Genomic DNA, 23,023 nt, shown 5'->3' with positions numbered 1-23,023 from the left:
AAGGCATTGCCTTAGAAATCCCAGTCCTGCTGTTGATTAACCAGGGGAATTTGGCATCAGCTGGAAGGGTCAGAGCTTCTAAACAACACTGTGGGACACACTGTGAAGTTCCAGACGAGCACCAACTTCTGAGCAGCCTTGCGATTAGGAGGAAGGTTTGGATGATGAAGTGGCAATAATTGTGCTCAAGCAGGGAAAAGTTTCAAGGTGATCTGAGAGGTTTTTTTTTACACAGAGAATGGATGGTACCCGGAAAGGCTAACGCAGGGGATTAATGGAAGCAAGCAGTTTGATGTCGAGATTTGAGGATAGACACCTCAATATGGAAGGACTGGAGGGATATGGATGATACACAGGAGAACTATTAGTATAAATCGGCATCAAGACCAACACAACACTGTAGTCAGTCCAGTGCTGTACTTTTCTATGTCCTATGCTTTATATTCTATGTCATAGTCATAGAAAAGTTCAGCACAGAAACAGGCCCTTCATCCCATCTAATCCATGCTGAGCTATTACTCCATCTAGTCCCATCAGACTACACATGGACCAGAACTATCCGTAACCCTACCATCCATGCACCTATCCAAACTTCTCTTAATGTTGAAATCGAACTCGCATGCATCACTCGTGCTGGAAACTCATTCCACACTCTCACTGCCCTCTGAGTGAAGAAGTTTCCCCTTATGTTCCCCGTAAACCTTTCACCATTCACCCTTAACCCCTGACCTCTAGCTGTAGTGCCACCCAACCTCAGTGGGAAAATCCTGCTTGAATTTACCCTATTGATACCCCTCATAATTTTGTATACCTCTAGCAAATCTCCCCTCAATCTTCCATGTTCCAGGGAATAAAGTCTTAACCTATTCAATCTTTCCTTATAACCCTGGTCCTCCAGTCCCAGCAACATCCTTGTAAATTTTCTCTGCCCTATTTAAGTGACCATTTCCCTAACATGGGGCTTGAAATGTCTGTGTTAGAGAAATAACAAGCAAACTGCCTCCACTTTTGTTGTTCCTCTACACGATCAGGGCATCGTTCAGGGAATAGGTCCATGCTCAGAACAACTAGTTACAACATCATCAACAGTGTCTGGTAATGATGAATGCCAACCTCAGCTTGAACCAGAATACTTCAGCTGGTATCCAGTTTGTGATGAGAGGTCACGGGGAAGTAATTAAAGCTTGCTGTGTGTTTGTGTAGCCTTCAAAGCTGCAATAATAGAATTGCTCAGCTGATGAAATAATAGGGTGGATTTCTGCATTCAGCAACCAATTACAGAGAGATTAACAATTTCCCAGTGAAATGTGGTTGATTCTCCAAAGGGCTAGCATTTGGTGTGCAGTTACTGAAAGATGCAATTCATGACCTGCTAGTTTTGGGCTCCTTATCTAAGAAAGGATGTGCTGAAACTGGTGATGCTCTGGAGAATGATGAGAATGATCCCCAGATTGAAAGTGTATGAGGTGTGTTCGACAGTTCTGCACTTGTACTTGCTGGAGTTTAGAAGAGTTGTGGGGGGGGGGGGGGTGGTCTCATTTAAATCTATCGAATATTCAAAGACCTAGATAGAGTGGTTGTGGAGAAGATGTTTCCTAGAGTGGGGGAGTCTTGGACCAGAGGCACAGCCTCATAATTGAGGAACATCCATTTTGAACAGAGATGAAGAAAAAATTCTTTAGTTAGAGGGTGCTGAATTTATGGAATTCTTGCCAAAGATGGCTGTACAGGCCAAGTCATTGGGTATATTTAAGGGAGAGGTTGATTGGTTCTTGATTAAAGCTTACAGGGAGAAGGCAGGAGAATGGGTTGAGAGAGAGAATAAATTGGCCATGACAGAATGGTGGAGCAGACTTGATGGGCCAAATGGCCTAATTCTGCTCCTCATTCTTATGTCTGACAGGCTGATAGGTTGATAAGAACCACAGACTCTCTTTCTCTATCTCTCCTTCAAAATCCCAGATTGTGCTCGAAGATGGTGCTGACTCCTCAAGTACCCACACAGACCCTTCCAGCATCCTCCCTCACCTCCGCCCCTGGCACTGGTCCCTTGGTAAGTTTGGTCAGCTAGGAAGCCCTGCTGCACTTCATTCTCGGCAGCTGGATGGGCAAAGGCGACCCACGGCACCACTGAGTGAGGAAGTCCTGGTGCAGCTGTATGAACTCTTGGTCACTACGGGAGGAGTGTGAGGGTCCGTGGAGGCTGCTTGGATCACAGGAGATGTTGGATTGACTCTGGAGTTCCTATAACTTTGAGAAGGATGGGTTCACTGTGGGGTTGGATAGAGACACTCAGAAATGCCAAGTATTAGAGCAAATGCATTTGAATTAAGCAGAGGGTTGGAATATAGAGAAGATGTGAGGGCCACATTTATTTCTACACAGGGTGAGTTCCTGTGTAAAATGGGCTGCCAGGATGGTGATGGAAGCAGATTTAATACTGATGTTGAAGATGCTTTTAGATATGCACATGGAAATGTTGATGAGGGAGTTTCCATTCAGACAGAAATTTCTGTTTGCTTGGGGTTTTTGACTATGGTTTAATATTATTTTTTCAACATGTCTGGGAATGGAGGGATATGGATCACGTACAGGCAGAAGAGATTAATTTAAGTTAACATCACTGTTGGAAAAGACATCATGGCTGAAGGGCCAAGAAAAAGCTTCTTCCCCTTCGCCATCAGATTTCTGGACAGACAATAAATCCATGAACACTATCTCACTATTTTTGTTCTCTTTCTGCAATACTTATTTAATTACATATATTTCTTATTGTAATTTATATCTTTTATGTATCTTGCCGCACTATTGTAAAACAACAAATTTCATATTAGTCAGTGATACTAGACCATAAGGTCTAGATCAGTGGTTCCCAACCATTTTTTGGCCATGCCCCACCTAATCACCTCTAAAATCCTGATGCCCCCTGTGATGATATATAATTCTTATTATTCAAAAAGTGAACTCCTATTCACCTGGAGGAAGCCTAAAAGACCATTAACTTGGTTTAAACAAGCTTCCAAAGAACATGGCGTTCAGGAAAGAGAAAAATAAAAGAACCAAAGGACTGTTAAAGTTCTGAGGAAGAAATTACTAAGAAATTGTAAAAAAAGAACATTAAGTGATATTAAAATAATAATAATAAATAAATAAAACAATGCCAATTCGTTTCTACAGCATACAAAGACAGATACACCGTTTAAAAGAGATGACGCAATGTACACACCTTCACACCACCAAGAACCGAAAGCTACTGCAAAAAGCAGCATTGGCGCGACCTCGTATGAGTTTCTTACGCGTTTGGACTTGTTCATTTGTTCCTTCCTGCATCAGTCAATTCATCAATTTAATTATGAAAGCCATTTGATGGTTGTAATGATGGTGATACACTATATATACAGTACATATGCAACTACACATGTACATACACACAAGTATTTTTATGTATGCATACTGTATATACACATATGTATTAACTCGCACTCATATTCACACAGACTTACTAGAAAAAATTCACTGTTAATAACTCATTCTCGAATTGCCCCCCTTAAAAATCAAATTACCCCCGTGTGGGGCGTACACCCCATGTTGGGAACCATTGGTCTAGATAGAGGAGCAGAATTAGGCCATTTGGCCCATTGAGCCTGCTGTATCATTTTATTGTGAGTGATCCACTTTCCCTCTCAGCCTCAAACTCCTGCCTTCTCCCCGTATCTCTGTCAAAGGGTCTCAGCCTGAAATGTTGACTGCTCGTTTCAACAGATGCTGCCCGACCTGCTGAGTTCCTCCACCATCTGCAGTGTACTTTGTGTTCCCCATATCTCTTCATGCCTTGATCAGTCAAGAACCGATCACTCTCTGCCTTAAGTATACCCACTGAATTCTCCCAATTCACCACTCTATTAAACCTGATTCTGACTCTTTATCTATCTACTAAGATACAGCAGACCCTTCCAGTCCTTCCAGCCACATTGCCCAGCAACCCCCCCCCCCCCCGTTTAATCCCAGCCTAATCATGAGACAATTTACGATGACCAATTACCCTGCCAACTGGTACATCTTTTGACTGTGGGAGGAAACCCACACGGTCATGGGGAGAACGTACAGACTCCTTACAGGTAGCAGTGAGAATTAAACCTGGGTCGCTGACACTGCAGAGCATTGTGCTAACCATTACACTACCATGCCATTCTAATAGGAACTCTGACTCCTGCTCTAAACAGTTCTTTGTTCTTTGTACCCTGCCAGGCAGAGGCCTCACCATTTTACAATGGGTTCATGGCAACACACTCAGCCTATCTGCCCACACTGATTGTGGAGAAAGGGGGAAAGGACAAGATTCTTTGCTTTACAGAGTTAGACAAACCTCCCTGAGTATTCCAGTTGTCTGAGGCCACCATCAGCACCAGAGCAGAAGGAGCAAGATTATCAAACAATCTCCTTAAGGGACACACACCTATCAGCGCAGGAGATACTTTGCAAATAACAGAACAGTCTGTGGATTTAGGCAATCAAGCAGTTTGTGGATTTAGTCAATTATTCAAGGTTTGACAAATAAATATTTGTTAGATGTGATGATTCAGAATTCCAGAAGGGAAAGCACATGTTTTTGTGCATTGAAGGAAGGCTGGTAGTAATCATTATCTTTGACAAAAGCAGAATCCAATGTTAGCATAAATTTCCATAAATTAACATCACTGAAATGCTTCTGACAAAGCCAACTAATTCTACAATGGTTTGGTTTTGTTTACATTGGCATATGTGCCACCACTTGTCCTTGCTGCTTAATTATTCCTCACCCACATTTACAACTCCTACATGCTCAGGGAAGCTTCTGCCACTTGGCAAATGACAGAGCTGATTGAGGGTAAGGGTTTAATAAAATGTTCAGAAAAGCCCGTAACTGCACAATTCCCAGTACTCCGGGTATTCCACAGCTGCGGTGTAGAGAATTACAACTGTCTGGTGCTCTAGCTTCTTCTTCCTTCCCCAATGAAGCCCCCTCCTCTCATTAGAGCTCCTACAACAGGGGTTCCCATGGACCAATCACATTAAGCAAGGAGTCTGTGAACCTCTGTCCTACAACATTTACTAATGCCTGAGGTAGGCCAGGTTGGTGACCCTCTTTCACATCAGCTGCTCAGTATGGGAAACTGCATCATGGCAGACAGGAAGGTTCTCCAACGGGTAGTTAAAACTGCCCAACGCATCACCTGCTTACCCACCATCAAAGACATACAACACAGAGAAACATGAGAGATTCTGCCGATGTTGGAAATCCAAATCAACGCACACTAACTGCTGGCGGGCTCAGCAGGTCAGGCAGCTACCATGGAAATGAACAGTCTACACTTTGGGCAGAGATTTTATTTTGCAGCAGTACAGTGCAATACATAAAATTTCTACAGTACTGTGAAAAAGTCTAAGCTATATATATGTGTAGCTTTTGCACAGTACTGTATATCTTCACATGGCTCTCTTACACCACTATTGTATCTGCTGATAAGTTGAAAGTTTGAGTGTCCAGCATTGAACATGTCTTTCCTTTACCCATCACACTGTAAACCTCTTTATCAAACACGTCATTATAGAGTCAGAGAGTCATCCAACAGAGACACTGGGCCTTCAGCCAGCACCCCTCAAGAGGACAAGAAAGAAAAGTGTTTCAAGTTGAAGGACCATCAACATACATCTCTGGACCTGCATGGCAGAAGGACTGGAACTGTGAACAGCCAGGCAGTGCCTGTGGGGAGGGGCAGGTGTACTTGAGCTCACCCCACAGAGCACAGTTCCAATGAACAGTGCCAGGGCAGACTAGGAAGAGGTTGGAAAGCTTATCCAACAGCTCAGGAAGAAACAGAGAACACTGAGGTGAGAGACGGTGCTGGTCTGAATCCGTTACTTGATGTACATAACCTGGGCAAGAGGAGAGGTTGACAGGCAATCTCAAAGATGTCATAGAGTCATAGAGCATGACGTTACAGAATCAGGCCCTTCAGCCCATCCAGAACACACTCTGCCTCGTCCCATCGGCCCTTGCCTGGACCATAGCCCTCTATACTCTTCCCATCCATGTACTTATCCAACCCTCTTTAATGTTCCATCCACCACTTCTGCTGGCAGCTCATACCACAGACGCAGCACCTTATGAGTGAAAAGGTTTTGCCTCTGGTTCCCCTTAAATATTTCACCTTACACCCTTACCCTATGACCTCTAGTTCTAGTCTCACCCAACCTTAGTGGGAAAAAAAGCCTGTTTGTCTATATCCCTCTAAATCTTGTGTAACTCTGTCAAATCAGCCTCACTCTCCTGCATTCCAGGGAGAAAAGCTCTAACCTATTCAGCCTTTCCTTTTCACTCAGGCGTGGCAACTTCCTGGTAATGGTATTCTTTACCGATGATTTCTCAGAGGTTCAATAGACTAACTGATGGTGGCTGCTGAGCGAAGGCTTGGCAGAGTGGCCTTACCATGATACGTAGCAACAGAATTAGGCCATTCAGCCCATCGAGTCTTACCTCGGAGGAGTTGACCCGTCCCTCCTGGAAAGAGCAGATACTGGGATCGTGCGTGCAAAGGTTTCGGTATTTACACCAATGGCAGTGGAAGGCACTGGTCACACACGACAGGCACCTGGAACAAATGGACAACAGGAAACATGGGGATCTCTTGCCTAGACGGAGTCACCGGTGATACAGTGTCTGGCCAATGGGAGGTGCATGCTCCCTCAGTTTATCAACAAAATTCTAAGCTTGCTTTTGAAAACTTAAATTGAACTGAACTGAACTAAACTGAACATTCCTGGACTGTTTCAAGGACTGTACAGCTTGTTGTTTGATATTCTGTGTGTTATTGACTCGTTATTTTACGTTTGCATGGATTTGTCCCTTTTTTATGTGTTAGGTGGTTTAAGTTTTCTTTGAAATGGTTCCATGGTGTGTCTTTGTTTCCTGGCTGGCTGCAGGAAGATGAATCTCGGGGTTGTACACTGCATGCATATGTTGATAATAAAATTTCTTTGAATCTTTGAATTTCATTACATGCCCTCAGTTCAGGCCTCGTCAGATCTTGACGTAGCCAGGCCTTTGGGTGATGGGGTGGTGGGGGGGAGGGCTGAACAGTTGGGAAAGGGATGACTCCAGGAGCAGACAACGTCAGACCCATGATACGGGAGGCTAGAGACTGGTGCAGTCACCCTCAGACACAAGCACCATGTAGTGCCTGTTCCACCTCTGGCTATTTCCTTGAGAGGCATGCAGGAATGAGGATAACTGTGGGGCAAAGGAACACACGGAGGCACTTTGGAGTTTGGGTCCACAGAGCAGGACAAGTCAGTAAGGGCAGAAGGAACTCTCTCATTCAGTAGGTGAGGCAGAGGTGTAAGCACAGGGATGTTTTGCTGAAACAGTGCAGAACACCACAGATTGAGCGCCATTGACAATCCTGGTCTCTACATCACAGAAGAGAGGGAGGGCACTGGAGGAGTTGCTGAGGAGGACAATGTTGGGGAGGGAAACGTGCAACGATGGGGAAAGACCGGAGGGGCTGAGGTTCTTTGGAGAAGGCTGGGGGTGGGGGTGGGTTAGTTGAGGTATATGAAATAATGAGGGGACAAAGAAAAATACAGATGCTGGAATCTGGGACAAGACAACAGGCCCTGGAGGAGCTTGGGGGTCAGGCAGCATCAGTTGGGGGGGAGGGTAGAATGGACTTTTCAGGTCTAGACCTTTCATCTGGGGTTGCTGAACTCATTCGTTCCCCGGGCCCCAGGTTCTGATATGTTGCAGATGGAAGGGGATGCATTGCACACACAGTGTGCCCTCACTAAAGGCAACTTCCAGCAGCAAAGGGCAGGGCACCTGCTATTAGTGAGGGAGCCATGTTACAGCGGCTGCCATCGCTCACAGCCTGAGAACCGCTGGGATATGTTGAGTCTCGGAGCCGACGAACAGATCTGGATGGGTCTTGCATGGGATAAGAGGCATTTAAAAAGCTCTGTTTACAAATGGAATGAGGTTACCTTATTGCTACTTTATCAATAGCCCAACTAACTGAAACTACCGGAGGACAAAGTTGACGAGGGAATTATTGACTGAAGCCTGCTCACAAATCAGCCCAACAAGACCACGGTGTTCCTTACAAGACAAGTGAGGCTCTGAATAACTGGCTTGTGTGATCTACATGTACTGAGCTGACAAGAGACAACGGTGTATATGTCTGTACGCTTGATTTACAAACCACTTTGAGACAACGAGAACTGATAGAAGTCAATCTTACAGCTGGTGAACTCTGCAGTTGAAGAACTTGAACTCGGTGCTGGCGAAGGTCTGCCCTGTCTCCCTGGACTTCAGCTGGAGACTGACCCCAATCCAATCTATGGGGAACATAATAGTCACTCAATAGATGCTCATTCTGCCGCTTATTTATCTATCTATTTACTTACTTACTGAGATACAGCATGAAGTAGGCCCTCTCAGTGCTTCGAACCACACCACCCAGCAATGCCTCAATTTAATCCCAGCCTAATCAAACATGTTCATTTTATTGTCAAAGTATTGTGTACAACACCACTCTGATATTTCTCTTCTCCAGATTGCCATGGAAGCAGAAAGACCAGGGGATTGTTGATGAAAGAAAACATATCAATTCCACACCCCCACCCTGCACAAAAAAAACTAAAACCTGCAGTCACCAAAATTCCTTCACCCCCACAACAAAAAACAGCCACAATAATGATCACTGACCCCCTACACATAACAATCCCCAGTCCCCGATGGCCTCACTCACAGAAAAGAACAGCAACAGTAGCACCAAAGCCTCAAACACCCCCCCACACACAAAAATTAACAGGATGCCTGCCTGTCAATTGGCCACAAGAAAGAAAACAAGAAAAAGCTGAAGGGAACTGATAGACAGTCCAATAATCCCATAAATCTCAGAATATGGGAAACGTCATTTTGCCAGCGTACAAGCAGAGCAGCCACACGAATTCAGTCCTTCCGTAAAGAGCAGCTGCCGACCCAGGTCCGAACACTGCCAATCCAGGTCGAACGCAGATCCAAGTCAAAAGTGCCGATTTGGAGCTGACCCCACCAAATGCTCAATTCTGGCTACTGACCATCTCTGTTGGGAGTCATCCTTGATGCTTCAACCTGATCCAGTCGGCAGCAGCGGCCTTTTGGATCTGGTGCTACTTTAATTTAATTTTTTAAATTTAATCTTAAATTAAAATTTAATTTTAAGGCACAATTAGGGTTTAGAGCGATGTATAACAGAGCGACTATCTATCATCCACCAGTTACTACTACAATACAGAGATCGCCCAAAAACAAACCTTCATGAAAATCTGCTGGTTAGATTGCACGACCTCAGCTTGCTGAGGGAATTGGGCTTGCAGTCCTCAGAGTCGCCTCACGCCGGTGGCCGGAGGTGGGGACAGTGTAAGCGCTGTGTGAGGAAGTGGAAGTGAGGTGAGCGGGTAGGGGTCCGTGCCAGGAAAAAGGCAAGCCCTAGCCAGCCGGCTCTCCCATCCATTCTGCTCTCCAATGGACATTAAATTGGACTACATCTGTGGCAACAAAATATTCGGCGGGAATACAGAAACGGACAGAATCCCAGACGCCACCATTCAGCTGTTTATTTATGTAACAGATTTTCCCCCAAGTCATCGGACTAACAATCTACTGACCTCTGCTGTGCCTATTGTCTTGTTTATTATTTATTGTAATGTCTGCACTGTTCTGTGTACTTTATGCAGTCCTGGGTAGGTCTGTAGTCTAGTGCAGTTTTTGTGTTGGTTTATGGAGTTAAGTGTAGTTTTTGTATTGTTCATATAGCACCATGGTCCTGGAAAACATTGTCTCATGTTCACTGTGTACTGTACCAGCAGTATGGTCGAAACAACAAGAAAAAGCAACTTGACTTGATGCTTCAACCTTCCTTGCTGGTTGGAGTCATTCACAACCCTATACTTTGTCTCTGGTCTCTTCCACAAGTCAGTTTATGTTCTCGGACCTTTTTGTCTCCCCCACTGAAGTAGTTTATGTTCTCGGACCTTTTTGTCTCCCCCACTGACTCTGTCTCCACAAGGCAGCTCTCCATACACAGCATAGTGCTGGATCCTTAGATCGAGTTCCAAACTGAACGGCAAAGCCTCCAAGTTTCCGTAACACAAAAAAGACAAAAAGAACAGCATGGGAGAAGTGAAATAATTGGACAGATTTGCTACCTGGGAGATGTCGCCCGAGGAATTGTTGCTCACTGATGCCATCTTGTCCAGAAGTTTTACAGTTTCACGGGACGATTTACAGTGACCAACTAACCAACCAACCGGTACGTCTTTGGACTGTGGGAGGGAACCAGGGCACCCAGAGGAAACCTACTCGGTCACAGGGAGAAGGTACAAAATCCTTACAGGCCACAGCAGGAAGTAAAACCTGAATTGCTTGTACTGTAAAGTGTTGTGCTAACCACTACACTACTGTGTCACCCTCCTATCCACTCAGAGTATTTTAACCGTCTAAGGAAGCACTCGAGCTGTAGGAGAGCGATAGGGGACAAAGCCTTCATATCCAGAGAAAAGGATTCAAACGGCAAGAACTGTCAGATTAAATCTCAGTCATTTGTAGGGAGTCGATTATATTTCAACACATGTCACTCATTCCCAAGATTCTTACAATTAAAGACATGTCTACCACACTTTTTGGGGATATGTATCTGCCACCTCTCGCCTAATGTCAGTAACTACTCTGGTCCATGGACCTTATGCGTGGTATCTCGCACTCACTCACACAGACACACGGGAATCCTGTTTTCCAGTGCTGACGGTAGGGGCTTCTCGCACTGAGTTCACGTCCTCTCATTAGTCTGAGGACTGAACCTAGACATTTCACGTCTGAAGGTTCTCCATTGCAGCCTGTCACTGGGAGACCACAGCAACAGTGTTAGGCTATGCAGCCCATCTCTACCCCATTCTCCCATCTTTTCCCATAAATCATAACTCCAATTATTCCAAAGCTGTTCTTCAGCCTCAATAAGGATTAGTCAGTCAGGAGTTGAGGTTGTACCTGCTAACCTCACAGAATGGGGTACTTGTGGCTTCTCAGCACTGGTGAGCTTCATGCCTGCTCCAGTCAGGCTGAGAGGAGACACACGACAATCAGGAGCAACGTCTTCCAGTTCCCCCGGCCGCTTCCTCTCCCGCTTCTGCCCCACAGAGGCTCAGGACTGAAGCCCACTCCCGAAGCTGGATCACTTCAAAACCACCTGCAACTGATTTATTCCAATGAATAAATCGAAATTCAAAATCTATTCTTTGCTTCAAAACCTTGGACAATTTTGAGCAACTGTAAATCCAGGTAGTTGGGAATGAGGTGGAGCAGTGTAGAAAGAGCTAGATGGCTCGCAGGAGGCCTTATGCTATTCTTTGTACTCGATACCTCCCCGGGGTAAAAAGATAAAAACTGTACAGATTTATTTCCTATCTGATTACTCCTTTATTTACTGTATACAAAACACCCAGGGGAAAACAATTAAACATCTAGTTTAATCTTAATGAGAGAGTCCTTTATAATGCCAGTTACTAATAAGTCAGCAGGTTTTTCTGAGTCTCAAAGCGAGCCGATGTTTCCCTGGAGTCTCTGACTCATCCCCTGAACGGGAAGAAGCTTGCTTTGAATGTACTTTGCCGATTGTTGTCTCTCAGAACGGAATACTGATTTCAGCATACCTGGAATCAATAAACAGGGGTGTAGTTCACTGATGTTCAAGAACGCTGTGTAATTGGTTACAAATAGGATGCAATTCCCACTGCAGTTCCTTCCTCCCTTGCTAGTCAACAGGGAGGAAATGCTCTCTGCTTTGCGATAATTCCGGTTCAACATCAGTGCAATTTCATGTTCTACAGGACAGACCAGCCCTGGGGATGGGAAATCGGGAACACCAGATGAGAAATTAGAATCTATGATAACTTCCCTTGAAATTTCCTTACTCGGAACACTGTGTTCCGTTCCGGTCGCCTCATGATCGGAGGGGTTTGTAAGCTTTAGAGAGGGTGCAGCCTGGACTAGAGGGCATGTCTGATGAAGATAGGTTGAACAAACCAGAGCTTTTCTCTTTGAAGTGAAGGAGGAAGGGAGGTGTTCCTGATGGAGCTGTACAGGATGACAAGTGGCATAGATCAAGTGGGCAATACGAGACATTTTCCCAGTGCTGAAATGGCTAATATGTTTGGGGGGGTGGGGGGGTGGGGGGGAGGATGTCAGAGGCAGGTTTTTTACAGAGACAGTGGTGGTGCGTGGAATGCGTTGCCAGGGGTGATGGTAAAGGCAGATACATTAGGAACATTAAGCAACTCTGAAAGAGGCAAATGGATGAAGGAAAAATGAAGGGTTATGTGGGAGGGAAGAATTTGATTGATCTTAGAGAGGGGTAAAAGGTTAGCTTAGTGCTATTAATGCAGATGAAGCCACCTTCTAGGACCTCTGTTCCTCCATTCGCACCTTCTGTTACCTGGGGGTTCAGAGTTTGTGGACAGATTGGGAGATTAAGATGTAGTCTTTAGCTGCCTCTTGAACAACATTAAACACTGGTGCTGGCGATTTTTCACACTGTGAGTGAGAACCGATTTCAAGTAACTTACTTTCTACGTTACTCGGGAGGCTACCCATCCAGCACCTGCCCTTTAGACTGGACAACACAACTCTGTACTGTCATTCTCAGACTATCTGACATACGGGGTACCGTCAAAACTGAGACCACGGTTAGCACAATAACATGATTGTAAACGTGGCAGCAGCCGTGTTGGAAAAGAAAGATTTCATACTTCAGTGGCACTTTCCTGCAAATTATTCCTGTTGGAAAAAGTCAATGGGGAGAGCGGTAGATGTGTAAACATGAACTGGAGGCATAGATAGGGCAGAACTCACTATGGACGGTCCCAAGCCCACCTGCTAAAGGAGGGTTGAGTGTGGGGTGAGCAGACCCATCCTGTAAAAAGCCAGTGATACAGAAAAGCCAACAGAGGCTCCAAAGACCTCATTGTTGGGAGCGGAAGGAGAAGATGGGCTAGTCCTGGGACAGCTTGAAAGACTGGCCCAGGACAGAGGACTCTGGCGAGTTTCTGACAGCAGCCTTTGCCCCAGTCGGGGAGATGAACCTAAGTAAATGAGCGGAAATAGGGTAGACAGTTGGAATCTTTATCCCAGGGTAGAATTGTCAAATAGTAGATGACAGGCACTTATGGTGAAAGGCAGAAAGTTTAAAGGAGACGTGAGGGACAAGTTAGATTTTTTTACACAGTACTGATATCAGGGGTAATAATGATAGAAGCAGATATGATAGTGGCATTTATATATGATAGGGATTTGGCTCGTGCAGGCAGAAGAGATTTAGCTAGATAGATTTAATTTTGTATCCTGGCCAGAGCTTTATTCTCTGAAGTATTGGAGATTTGATAGAGATATACAAAATTATGAGGGATACAGATAGCTTAAATGCAAGCGGATGTTTTTCTACTAATATTGGGTGAGACTAGAACTGGAGGTCATGGGTTTAGGGTGAAATGAAAAATGCTTAAGGTAGGGGTTCCCAACTTTTTTTATGCCACTGGCCAGTGCCATTAAATGAGGGGTCTGTGGATCCCTGGTCTGAGGGTGAATGTCTTCACTCAGGGGGCGATGTGAGAGTGGGATGAGCTGCCAGTGGAAGTGCTGGATGTGGCTTTGATTGCAACGTTTAAGACAAGTTTGGTTACGTACATCTGTGGGAAGGGTCTGGGGGGTATGGTCCAGATGCAGGTCAACGGGACTAAGCAGAATAACCGTTCAGCACGGGCTAGAGTCATAGAATCTTAGAGCATGACAGCACAGTAACAGGCCCTTTGCCCTTTGACATCTAGTCCAAGGGATTAGTTTCCCTACTGTGGTGCTCTGTAACTCTGTGACACGAGCGGGGCAAATTTTTTTTTACACATAGTGGTAGGTGCAGGAGTAGTAATGGACACAGATAAGACAGCGGCATTTATAAATGATAGAACTACAGATCATGTAGAGGCAGAAGAGGTTGAGGTATTCAGTTCCATTTGGCCAGTGCTAACACTGTGGGCTGCGGTGCCTGTTGCTGTGCTGTACCGTTGCATGTCTATGTAGGTATCCATCTGAACTCAACAGGTTTACCACACTGCAGGGAGCCTGCTTCGCTAAAACAGGTCGTTACCTTGGTTGCTCAGTACAGAAGGCACATCCTTAGCAGCCGGCGAGACGCACACAATTGTGTCGCCCATCGTCTGACCGTCCACCTCGGCTAGTTCACCAAAAGCGCAGACGACGCCAGCGGAGAGGTCTGGGACATCAGTGACTTTCAGAGAGAGCTGTGGGAAACAGATGGGGACAAATTCAGCAAGCGCCCAGATCCGTGCTCGGAAGCAGCGTGAAGCTGCGTTAAGATTAACTGGGGTTAAACTCTGCCCCATGAATGTGGCAGCAAGTGGAAGTTCTTGTCAAACATTTGCAGTAAAGGTAAAGAGTGTGGACGCTGGAAACACTCACCGGGTCGGACAGCGACCATGCAGAGAGAAATAGAACTGATCCTGAAACATCAGTCCCATTTCTCTTCCCACACATACTGCCTGACCTGCTGACTGTTTTTGTACTTGGTGTTTTCAATCCTAAAAGAGAGGTGAACGTGGATATCGGACCACTGGAAAATGATGCTGGACAGATAGTAATGGGGAACAAAGAAATGGTGGATGAACTTAACTAGTATTTTGCGTCAACCTTCATTGGCAGTATGCCACAAATTCAAAGTTCAAATTTTATTATCAAAGTACATACAGTATATGTCACCCCAAAATTCATTTTCTTGTGGGCATTCTTGATAAATCCACAGAATAATAACCAAAGCAGGATCACTGAAAGACTGACTGCCCAACTAGAGTGTTCAACCAGAGTTCAGAAGACAACAAACTGTGCAAGCACAAGTACTGGGGGCAGAAGTGAGTGTAGTTGCCATTACTAAGGAGAAGGTGCTTGGGAAACTGAAAGGTCTGAAGGCAGATAAGCCACCTGGACCAGATGGAATACACCCCAGGGTTCTGAAAAGGGGTGTCTGAAAAGGTTGTGGAAGCATTAATAATGATCTTTCCAAAATCACTAGATTCTGAAATGGTTCCAGAGGACTGAAAGATTGGAAATGTCATTCCACTTTTTAAGAAGGGAGGGAGCCAGAAGAAAGGAACTCAATGGCCAGTTAAGCCTGACTTCAGTGGTTGGGAAGATGTTGGAGTACATTATTAAGGATGAGGATTCTGGACACTTGGAGGCAAATGATAAAGTAGACCCAAGTCAGCATGGTTTCCTTAAGGTGAAATCTTGCCTGACAAACCTGCTGGAGTTCTTTGAGGAAACAACAGGTAGGACTGACAAAGGAGAGTCAGTGGATGTTGTTTACTTGCATTTTCAGAAGGGCTTTGACAAGGTGCTGCACACGAGGCTGCTTCACAAGATAAGAGCCCATGAGCTTACAGGAAAGATACTAGCATGGAAAGAAGACTGGCAAAGAGTCCGAATAAAGGGGGCCTATTCTGGTTGGCTGCCAGTGACTAGTTGTGTTCCGCAGGAGTCAGTATTGGGACTGCTTCTTTTCACGGTGTATGATTTGGATGACAGTGTTGATGACTTAGTGGCGAAATTTGCAGACAGTGCAAGGATAAGTGGAGAGGAACATAGAGTTGAAGAAACAGGGAGTCTTCAGAAAGGGTTGCATAGATTAGGAGAATGGGCAAAGAAGAGGCAGATGGAATATAGTGAGGGAAGTGCACGGTCATGCATTTCAGTAGAAGGAATAAAGGCATGGACTATTTCCTAAACAACAAGAAAGTTCAAAAATCAGAGGTGCAAGGGGATTTGGGAGTCCCTATTCAAGAATCCTTAATGGTGAACCTGCAAGTTGATTCATTGGTAAGGAAGGAAAGGGCTCACATATGAAGAATGGTTGTTGGCTCTGAGCCCGTACTCAATGGAGTTTACAAGAATGAGGGGGATCTCATTGAAACAAATCAAATATTGAAAGACCCAGGTAGAGTGAACGTGGAGAGGATGTTTCCTGTAGTGAGGGAATCTAGGACGAGAAGGTACAGCCTCAGAATAAAAGGGTGTCCATTTAGAACAGAGCTGAGAAGGAATTTAGCTAGAGAATCTGTGGAATTCATTGCCACGGACAGCTATGGAGGCCAAGTGATTGAGTATATTTAAACCAGAGGTTGATAGGCTCTTGATTAGTAAGAGTTTTAAAGTTTACTGGGAAAAATAGGAGAATGAGAGGGATAATAAATCAGCCATGATGGAAAGGTGAAGCAGACATGATGGCCGAGTAGACTAATTCTGCTACTATGTCACAAGTATCCAACGCCTTCATTTCCGATACTCAACATCCATTCTGACAGAGAATAAACTTAATCAAGTACAGTTGTGAGATTTAAGCATTGCACCAACAGACGTTGATAAACAACCGTTCAACTGTTGAGAGGTTTGACTTCCCGAGGATAACTAGCAGGGTGAAACTCAAAATGCGTGATTAGCAATAAGCCTGCTGAGAAATTTGCATGAAGCCCCAGTATGCATTATTTAAATGAATTGATATGAAGTAACTGCCATTAAGATGAAACAATAATTTTACAAATAAATCCGAGTGTATTTGTGCATGTTTGTGGCCTTCTGTTGCTGTAGCCCATCCACTTTGAGTTTCAACACATTGTGCATTCAGAGATGCTCTTCTGCACACCACTGTTGTAATGTGTGATCATTTGAGTTACTGTCATCTTCCCTTCAGTTTGAACCAATCTGGTCATTCTCCTCTGCCCTCTCTCATTAATGAGGTGTTTTTGCCACAAACTGCCACTCACTGAATGTTTTTTTTTGCACGATTTTCTGTAATCTCTTCTGCACACCACTGTTGTAACGTGTGGTTATTTGAATTACTGTAACCGTCCTGTCAGCTTGAACCAGTCTGGCCATTCTCCTCTGACCCCTCTCATTACCAAGGTGTTTTCACCCACAGAACTGCCACTCACTGGATTTTTTTTTTGTTTTTCACAACGTTCTTTGTAAACTCAAGAGATTTTCCATACCTTTTTATGTCATGGACCCCTACCATTAACCGAGGGGTCCGTTGCCCCCAGGTTGGGAGCCCCTGCCCTAGAGACAGTTGTGTGTGAACACCCCAGGAGATCAGATTCTGAGATACTCAGACCTCCCCACCCAGAATCAACAATCACCGCATGGTCAAAGTCATTTAGCTCACATTGCTTCTCCACTGACGTCTGCTCTAAACAACAACTGAGCATCTGGACTACGTCTGCATGCTTTTATGAATTGAGTTGCTGCCAGACGATTGGCTGATTAGATATCTGTATTTGCGAGCAGGTGTACAGGTGTACCTAATAAAGTGGCTGTTGAGTGCATGTTGATGCTGTAAACTCCCCGACACCAGAGCGGCACTGCTCAGTTACTTGCCAGTCGATGCTGGCAGGGAGGTAAAGAGTAAGGCTGTGTGTATTCACCAGCCAGTGTGTATGAGCTGCCAGTCTTTGAACTCCCAGACAGAGAAATGCAGCCACAAAGTACCAGAAGAGCTTCTTTACAAGGGAGATACACTTCTGTTTCATCTGCCCACTTGAATCGGAGGGATCGAGTAGAGAGCTCTCCACTGGGGTCAACAGCTGCTGCACATCACTTCTGTAAAACCGAGACATTTCTGACTGTCCTAATGTGCATAGTACTTACGATCAGTAACAGAATTAATCATCAATCTGACAACCTGTATCAAACACTAACTGCAGATTTCTTGCTTGAGTTCTTTTCACGGATCAAGAATCGGGCAAAAATAATAGAGAATTACAACGAGAAGGGACGACCGGATGTTCGTGGTTGTAGATGCACAGAATGTCCACAGCACAGGAGGATGCTGTTTGGGCTGCCGTGCCTCCACCACATATCTCGTTCCACACCCCCTACAAGTCCATGGGCTTTTTCCCACTGTGGTGGAGTGAGACTAGAGCTGGAGGTCATAGGTGAAGGGTGAAAGGTGAAATATTTAAGCAGAAGCTGAGGGGGAAGGTCTTCACTCAGAGGGTGGTGAGAGTGCAGGTTGCAGGTTTGACTGCAAGGTTTAAGTTCGGATAAGTACGTGGATGGGAGGGCTATGGTCCAGGTGGGTCAAGGGGATGAGGCAGAAAAACAGTTCAGCATGGACTAGATGGGCTGCAGGTCCTGTTTCTGTGCTGTGGTGCTCTGGGTGGCAGGGTAGCCTGGCGATTAGCGCAGTGCTACCACAATGCTTTACAGCACCAGTGACCTGGGCGCAATTCCCGTCACTGCTGGTAAGGAGCTTATACGTTCTCCTTGTGACCTCGGGGTGCTCCGGTTTCCTCCCGCATTGCAAAGACGAACTGCTTGGTAGGTTAATTGGTCAATGTAAATTGTCCTGTGGTTAGGCTAGGGTTAAATCAGTGGATTGCTGAGCAGTGCGGCTCGAATGACCAGAAGGGCCTGTTGCATCCTGTACCTCAATAAATAAATAAACATCCTTAATTAGCGTTGAACACAGCTCACCAGTTTAGGCCAGGACAGTGTTTCATTAAGGTTCAACTTGACACCTCTGCTTTTATGCCTCTGTGGATTACACCCAGAATTGTGTACAGATCCTTTCTCTACCTGACTCAATGACTCTTGCGCCCATACAGCCCAACTCCTGCACCCTCCTTTATTCCGTACCGACTCTTGTCATTCTGTCTTTCAGAATGCATCACCACTCATCTCCCCACATTGAACTTCATCTGCCTCCTGTCTGCCCAGTCCAGCAGCCTGTAGACCCTGCTGCAATCTATCACCATCCTCTGTGCTGTTCAGCAATGTCAGTACTATCTTCAAATGTAGGAATTGATGGTTTGTTTTACTGTCTAAGTCACTGATACAGATTGATAGATGCACTTGCCCTAACCACTCATCCCCGGAGAATGTGAGTATTCAATTAACATCAACCGAAAAGCAATCATTCATCATGACCCTATCTTGTCTGTTATTTAAACGAGTGTATCTGTGCTATCAGTATCTATTTTCCTGCATGTTTCAACTTCAATCCCACCTGTTCTATGGGAAGAACTGGCTGCTGTAAGTCCATGTAGATCATATTGAATGTGTTCTAAAACTACAGGTAGACCACATTGATTGCGATCTAGAGAATATTATTACTATTTCCTCTTTTCTTTCTTTTTGTATTGTTGTCTTTTGCATACTGCTTGTTCATCCTTTGGTGCTGTCTATCAATGATTCTATTGTGGTTACTGGATTTATTGGGAATGCCCACAAGAAAATGAATCTCAGGGTTCACCATGGTGATATATGGTATATGAACTTTGATAATAAACTTACTTTGGACTTTGAGATTCGTGTGCACCATGTTGGCTGTTTTCTAAAAATCTGAGTAGACTACATTGAGTGTGTTCTAGAAATCCAAGTAGACCATGTGACTGTGTTCTATAAATCTGTGTACACACTGATGGCACTGTACAGGTGTTACACAGTTTTAATTTTGTCTGTACATGTTGGTGCTTCAGCAAAGCAGCCAGCGTAATCAAAGAGCCCTTCTGCTCTGGACATCCCCTCTTCTCCCCTCTCCCTGGGCAGAAGGTATAAAAGCCTGGAAGCACATAGCATTAGGCTCGAGCACAGTTTCTATCCCACTGTTATAAGACTATTTAACGGTTCCCTGGTACTAAGATAGACTCTTGACTTCACAATCTACCTCGTTAAGGTCTTGGGCCTTATGGTTCACTTTCTCCACAGCTGCTATACGTTTTTGACTTTGTTATTGGTTTATTTTGTTCCACCTCAATGTGCAATGATTTGATATTTGTGAACAATATACTACACAGGTTTATCAGTGTAACTCAGTACATGTGACAATAAGAAGCCAATTCCAATTCTCTCTCCATTTGCTCACCACCCACATCCTTTATTCTATGGTCCAATATTCTCTCCTATCAAATTCCATCACTTTCAGCTCTTTCTCACTTCCACCCAGTTTCTGGCATCTCTTCTGTCCTCACTTGCCTATTCCTCCCCCTCACCTGGATCCACCCATTACCTGTCAGCTCCCACTCCATCCCTTCCCCCAACCTTGCTTTATTCTGGTTGTCTCCCCTATTTCTTTCCAGTCCAGATGAAGGGTCTCAACCTGAACTGCTGACGTCTATTTTTTCCCCACAGATGCTGCCTGCTCCACTGAGTTCCCCCGGCACCTTTTGTCACCAAAATACTGGGGCTCTGTAACCCAGTATTCACTGGTTCAATGGCTCCATTTAACATCAGAGAAACAACCTGAAGTTCTAACTCTTCTTGCTGTTCTTTCCAGTGTTACTAAAGCCAGCGCACTGGGCCAAGAAGGGCAGGCACTCACCGGGACACTGTGCTCCGACACGGAAATGCTGCTGGGGTAGATACTCAGCTTCACACACTGCCCAACACTGGTGGCAAATCGGTGCGGTTCCAACGCTCGCTCACACTTGTCCTGTCTTGTGCACCTTTAAAACAACGAGAAACATTTAGTAGATGTTAAATCCTTGTGCTGGAGTAGAGATCAGGTAATAATGCCGTATTTTAATTAGAATAACCAATTAATTCAGTTCAAATCTCACCAAGAGAAAAGTAATTCAAACAATTCCCCTGCCAGGCAAAGACAGAATGTGGTTTGGAATCGGGAACAAAATGTGACCATATTCAGCTGGACCATTATGGTCTACAGTAGTTACCTTCCCTCTGGGGTAACAGAATGCCAATTCACAAGCCAGAAGCTATTAATTTAATTTCCTGCTTGTCACACATGATGACTTTAAGTTAACACTTGAAGTATGTAAATTCCGGGTAGATACTCCCAGTATCCTGGTGAGTGGTGTTCGACATACAGTACGGGAGCAGACAAGTGCTCACATCCCTGCCAAAACTCCCCACTGAGCACCACAGATTGAGCACAATTAAGGCTACAATCAATAGAATATTAACCAATTTGTTAATGAAGCTCCAAACTCATCACAGTATGACTTCTACTGACATTTTTTAAACAGCAGGAAGCAACAATTTCACCTGGTGACCCAGGCCAGCCTGACACACTGCTACCTGCCAGAAAGCGGGGAAAGCAAGTCACTTTCTGCGCACCATTCATGCAAGGTCTTCCAACCTGACTTGACTCTGACAAACCAAATCTTTGAATTTACAATTCTAATGCAAATCTACTTTATTGAGCATTTGAGCCACCTGTCTGGAATACTGAAATTTTCTAATATTATTAAATATTTACTCGCCTCCAGGAATCTGACCCTGCCGCGATTTATACAGGTAAGGCTCATCCTGAATGATGATGAATTGATTTTTTAATTTTGAAAGCTGATTTGATATTCCCACAGAAAGTAAGGTATTTAGTCAGCTCCGGTGAGAAGGGCCCTAGTGAATATTTAACAATCCTGCTAACCTCCCTCAGGAAGGGGAGAGGTGGAGTGAATGGTATTGGGCTGACCAGCGCAGAAAGGTAAAACCATGTTGGTGTACAAAGAAAATCTACAAATGCTGGAAATTCAAGGCAACACACACAAAATGCTGGAGGAACTCAGCAGGTCAGAGAGCATCGATGGAAAGCGTAAATGGTTGACGGCTCGGGCCGAGATCCTTCACCAGGATGGGAAAGAAAGAAGTAAAGTCACGGAAAGAGGTGGTGGGAGGGGATTGGTGAAACTGGGAGAAGAGGAGGGGGTGAAGTATAGAGCTGGGAAGTCAATGGGTGAAAGAGATAAAAGGCTGGAGAAGGGGGAATCTGATAGGAAAGGACAGAAGACGATGGAAGAAAAGGAGGGAGGAGGAGCACCAAAGGGTGGTGGTGGGCTGGGAAGGAGATAAGGTGAGAGAAGGAAACGGGAATGGAAGACTGGTAAAGGGGGAGAGAGTGCAATGACTGGAAGTTTGAGAAAATGATGCTCATGCCACCAGGTTAGAAGCTGCCCAGTTGGAATATGAGGTAAACCTGAATGAGTCTTTATCCTGACAATAGAGGAGGCCATGGACTGAAATGTTGGAATGGGAATGGGAAGTAGAATTGAAATGGGTGGCCAGCAGGAGATCACATTTTTGTGGCAGATGAAGTGAAGCTGCTCGGTGAAGGGGTTTTCCAATCTACGTCAGGTCTCACCAATATACAGGAGGCCACACCAAGGGCTCTGGATACAGTACATGATTCCAGCAGACTCGCAGGTGAAGTGTCGCCTTATCCAGAAGGAGTGCTTGGCACCTGTATTTATAGTGAGGGAGGAGGTTTAGGGGCAGGTGTGGCACTTGTTCTGCTTGCAAGGATAAGCTTCAGGAGGGAGATCAGTGGGGAGGGATGAGTGGATAAGGGAGTCACATAGGGAGCGATCCCTACAGAAAGCAGAATGTTGGGGGGAAGAAAGGATGTGCTTGGTGGGGGGATCCCGTTGGAGATGACATAAGTTATAGAAAATTATGTGCTGGACGTGGAGGCTAGTGAGGTGGTAGGTGAGAACAAGAGGAACCCTATCCTGGTGTGGTGGTGGGGTGGGGTGAGGAATGGAAGAGATGTGGATGAGGGCAGCATTGAGGGTGGAGGAAGGAAACATCCTTTCTTCGAAGAAGGAGACATCTCAGTAGTTCGGACTGAGAAGGAGACATCTCAGAAATGGCGGAACTGAGAGAAGAGGATGGCATTTTCATAAGAGAACAAAGTGGGAAGATGTATATCCAGATAGCTGTGAGAGTTGGTGGGTTTATAAAAGGTATCAGTAGATATTCTGGAATGAAAAACCTGATCCTGAGAGCAGATGTGGCAGTGATGGAGGAACTGAGAGAAGAGGATGGCATTTTTACAAGTGACCGTTGGTACGACGAAGGAATCATTTGGGGGCAGCATGGTGACGTAGCAGTTAGTGTAAAGCTTTTAGAGCACAGGCTACTCAGATTTAATTC

The 23,023-nt window shown here is 45.0% G+C and overlaps 1 protein-coding gene across 2 annotated transcripts in view; it reads right to left on the bottom strand.

Annotated features, from left to right (window-relative positions):
• LOC132380944 (plexin-A2-like) overlaps positions 1-23,023 on the bottom strand; it is a 570,948-nt gene that overhangs the window by 227,621 nt on the left and 320,304 nt on the right. For both annotated transcript variants that reach the window (XM_059949929.1, XM_059949928.1), the window contains exons 6-9: positions 20,454-20,577; positions 14,214-14,367; positions 8,277-8,373; positions 6,518-6,632 (exon numbers count right to left, since the gene is read on the bottom strand). In XM_059949929.1, coding sequence (XP_059805912.1) covers positions 6,518-6,632; positions 8,277-8,373; positions 14,214-14,367; positions 20,454-20,577 — 490 coding nt within the window. The remainder of the gene's footprint in view (positions 1-6,517; positions 6,633-8,276; positions 8,374-14,213; positions 14,368-20,453; positions 20,578-23,023) is intronic.

The sequence above is a fragment of the Hypanus sabinus genome, chromosome 25 (assembly GCF_030144855.1).
Source record: "Hypanus sabinus isolate sHypSab1 chromosome 25, sHypSab1.hap1, whole genome shotgun sequence".
Lineage (NCBI taxonomy): Eukaryota > Metazoa > Chordata > Chondrichthyes > Myliobatiformes > Dasyatidae > Hypanus > Hypanus sabinus.
The sequence above is the reverse complement of the archived record's forward strand: the minus strand, read 5'-3'. Positions and strand labels throughout refer to the sequence as shown.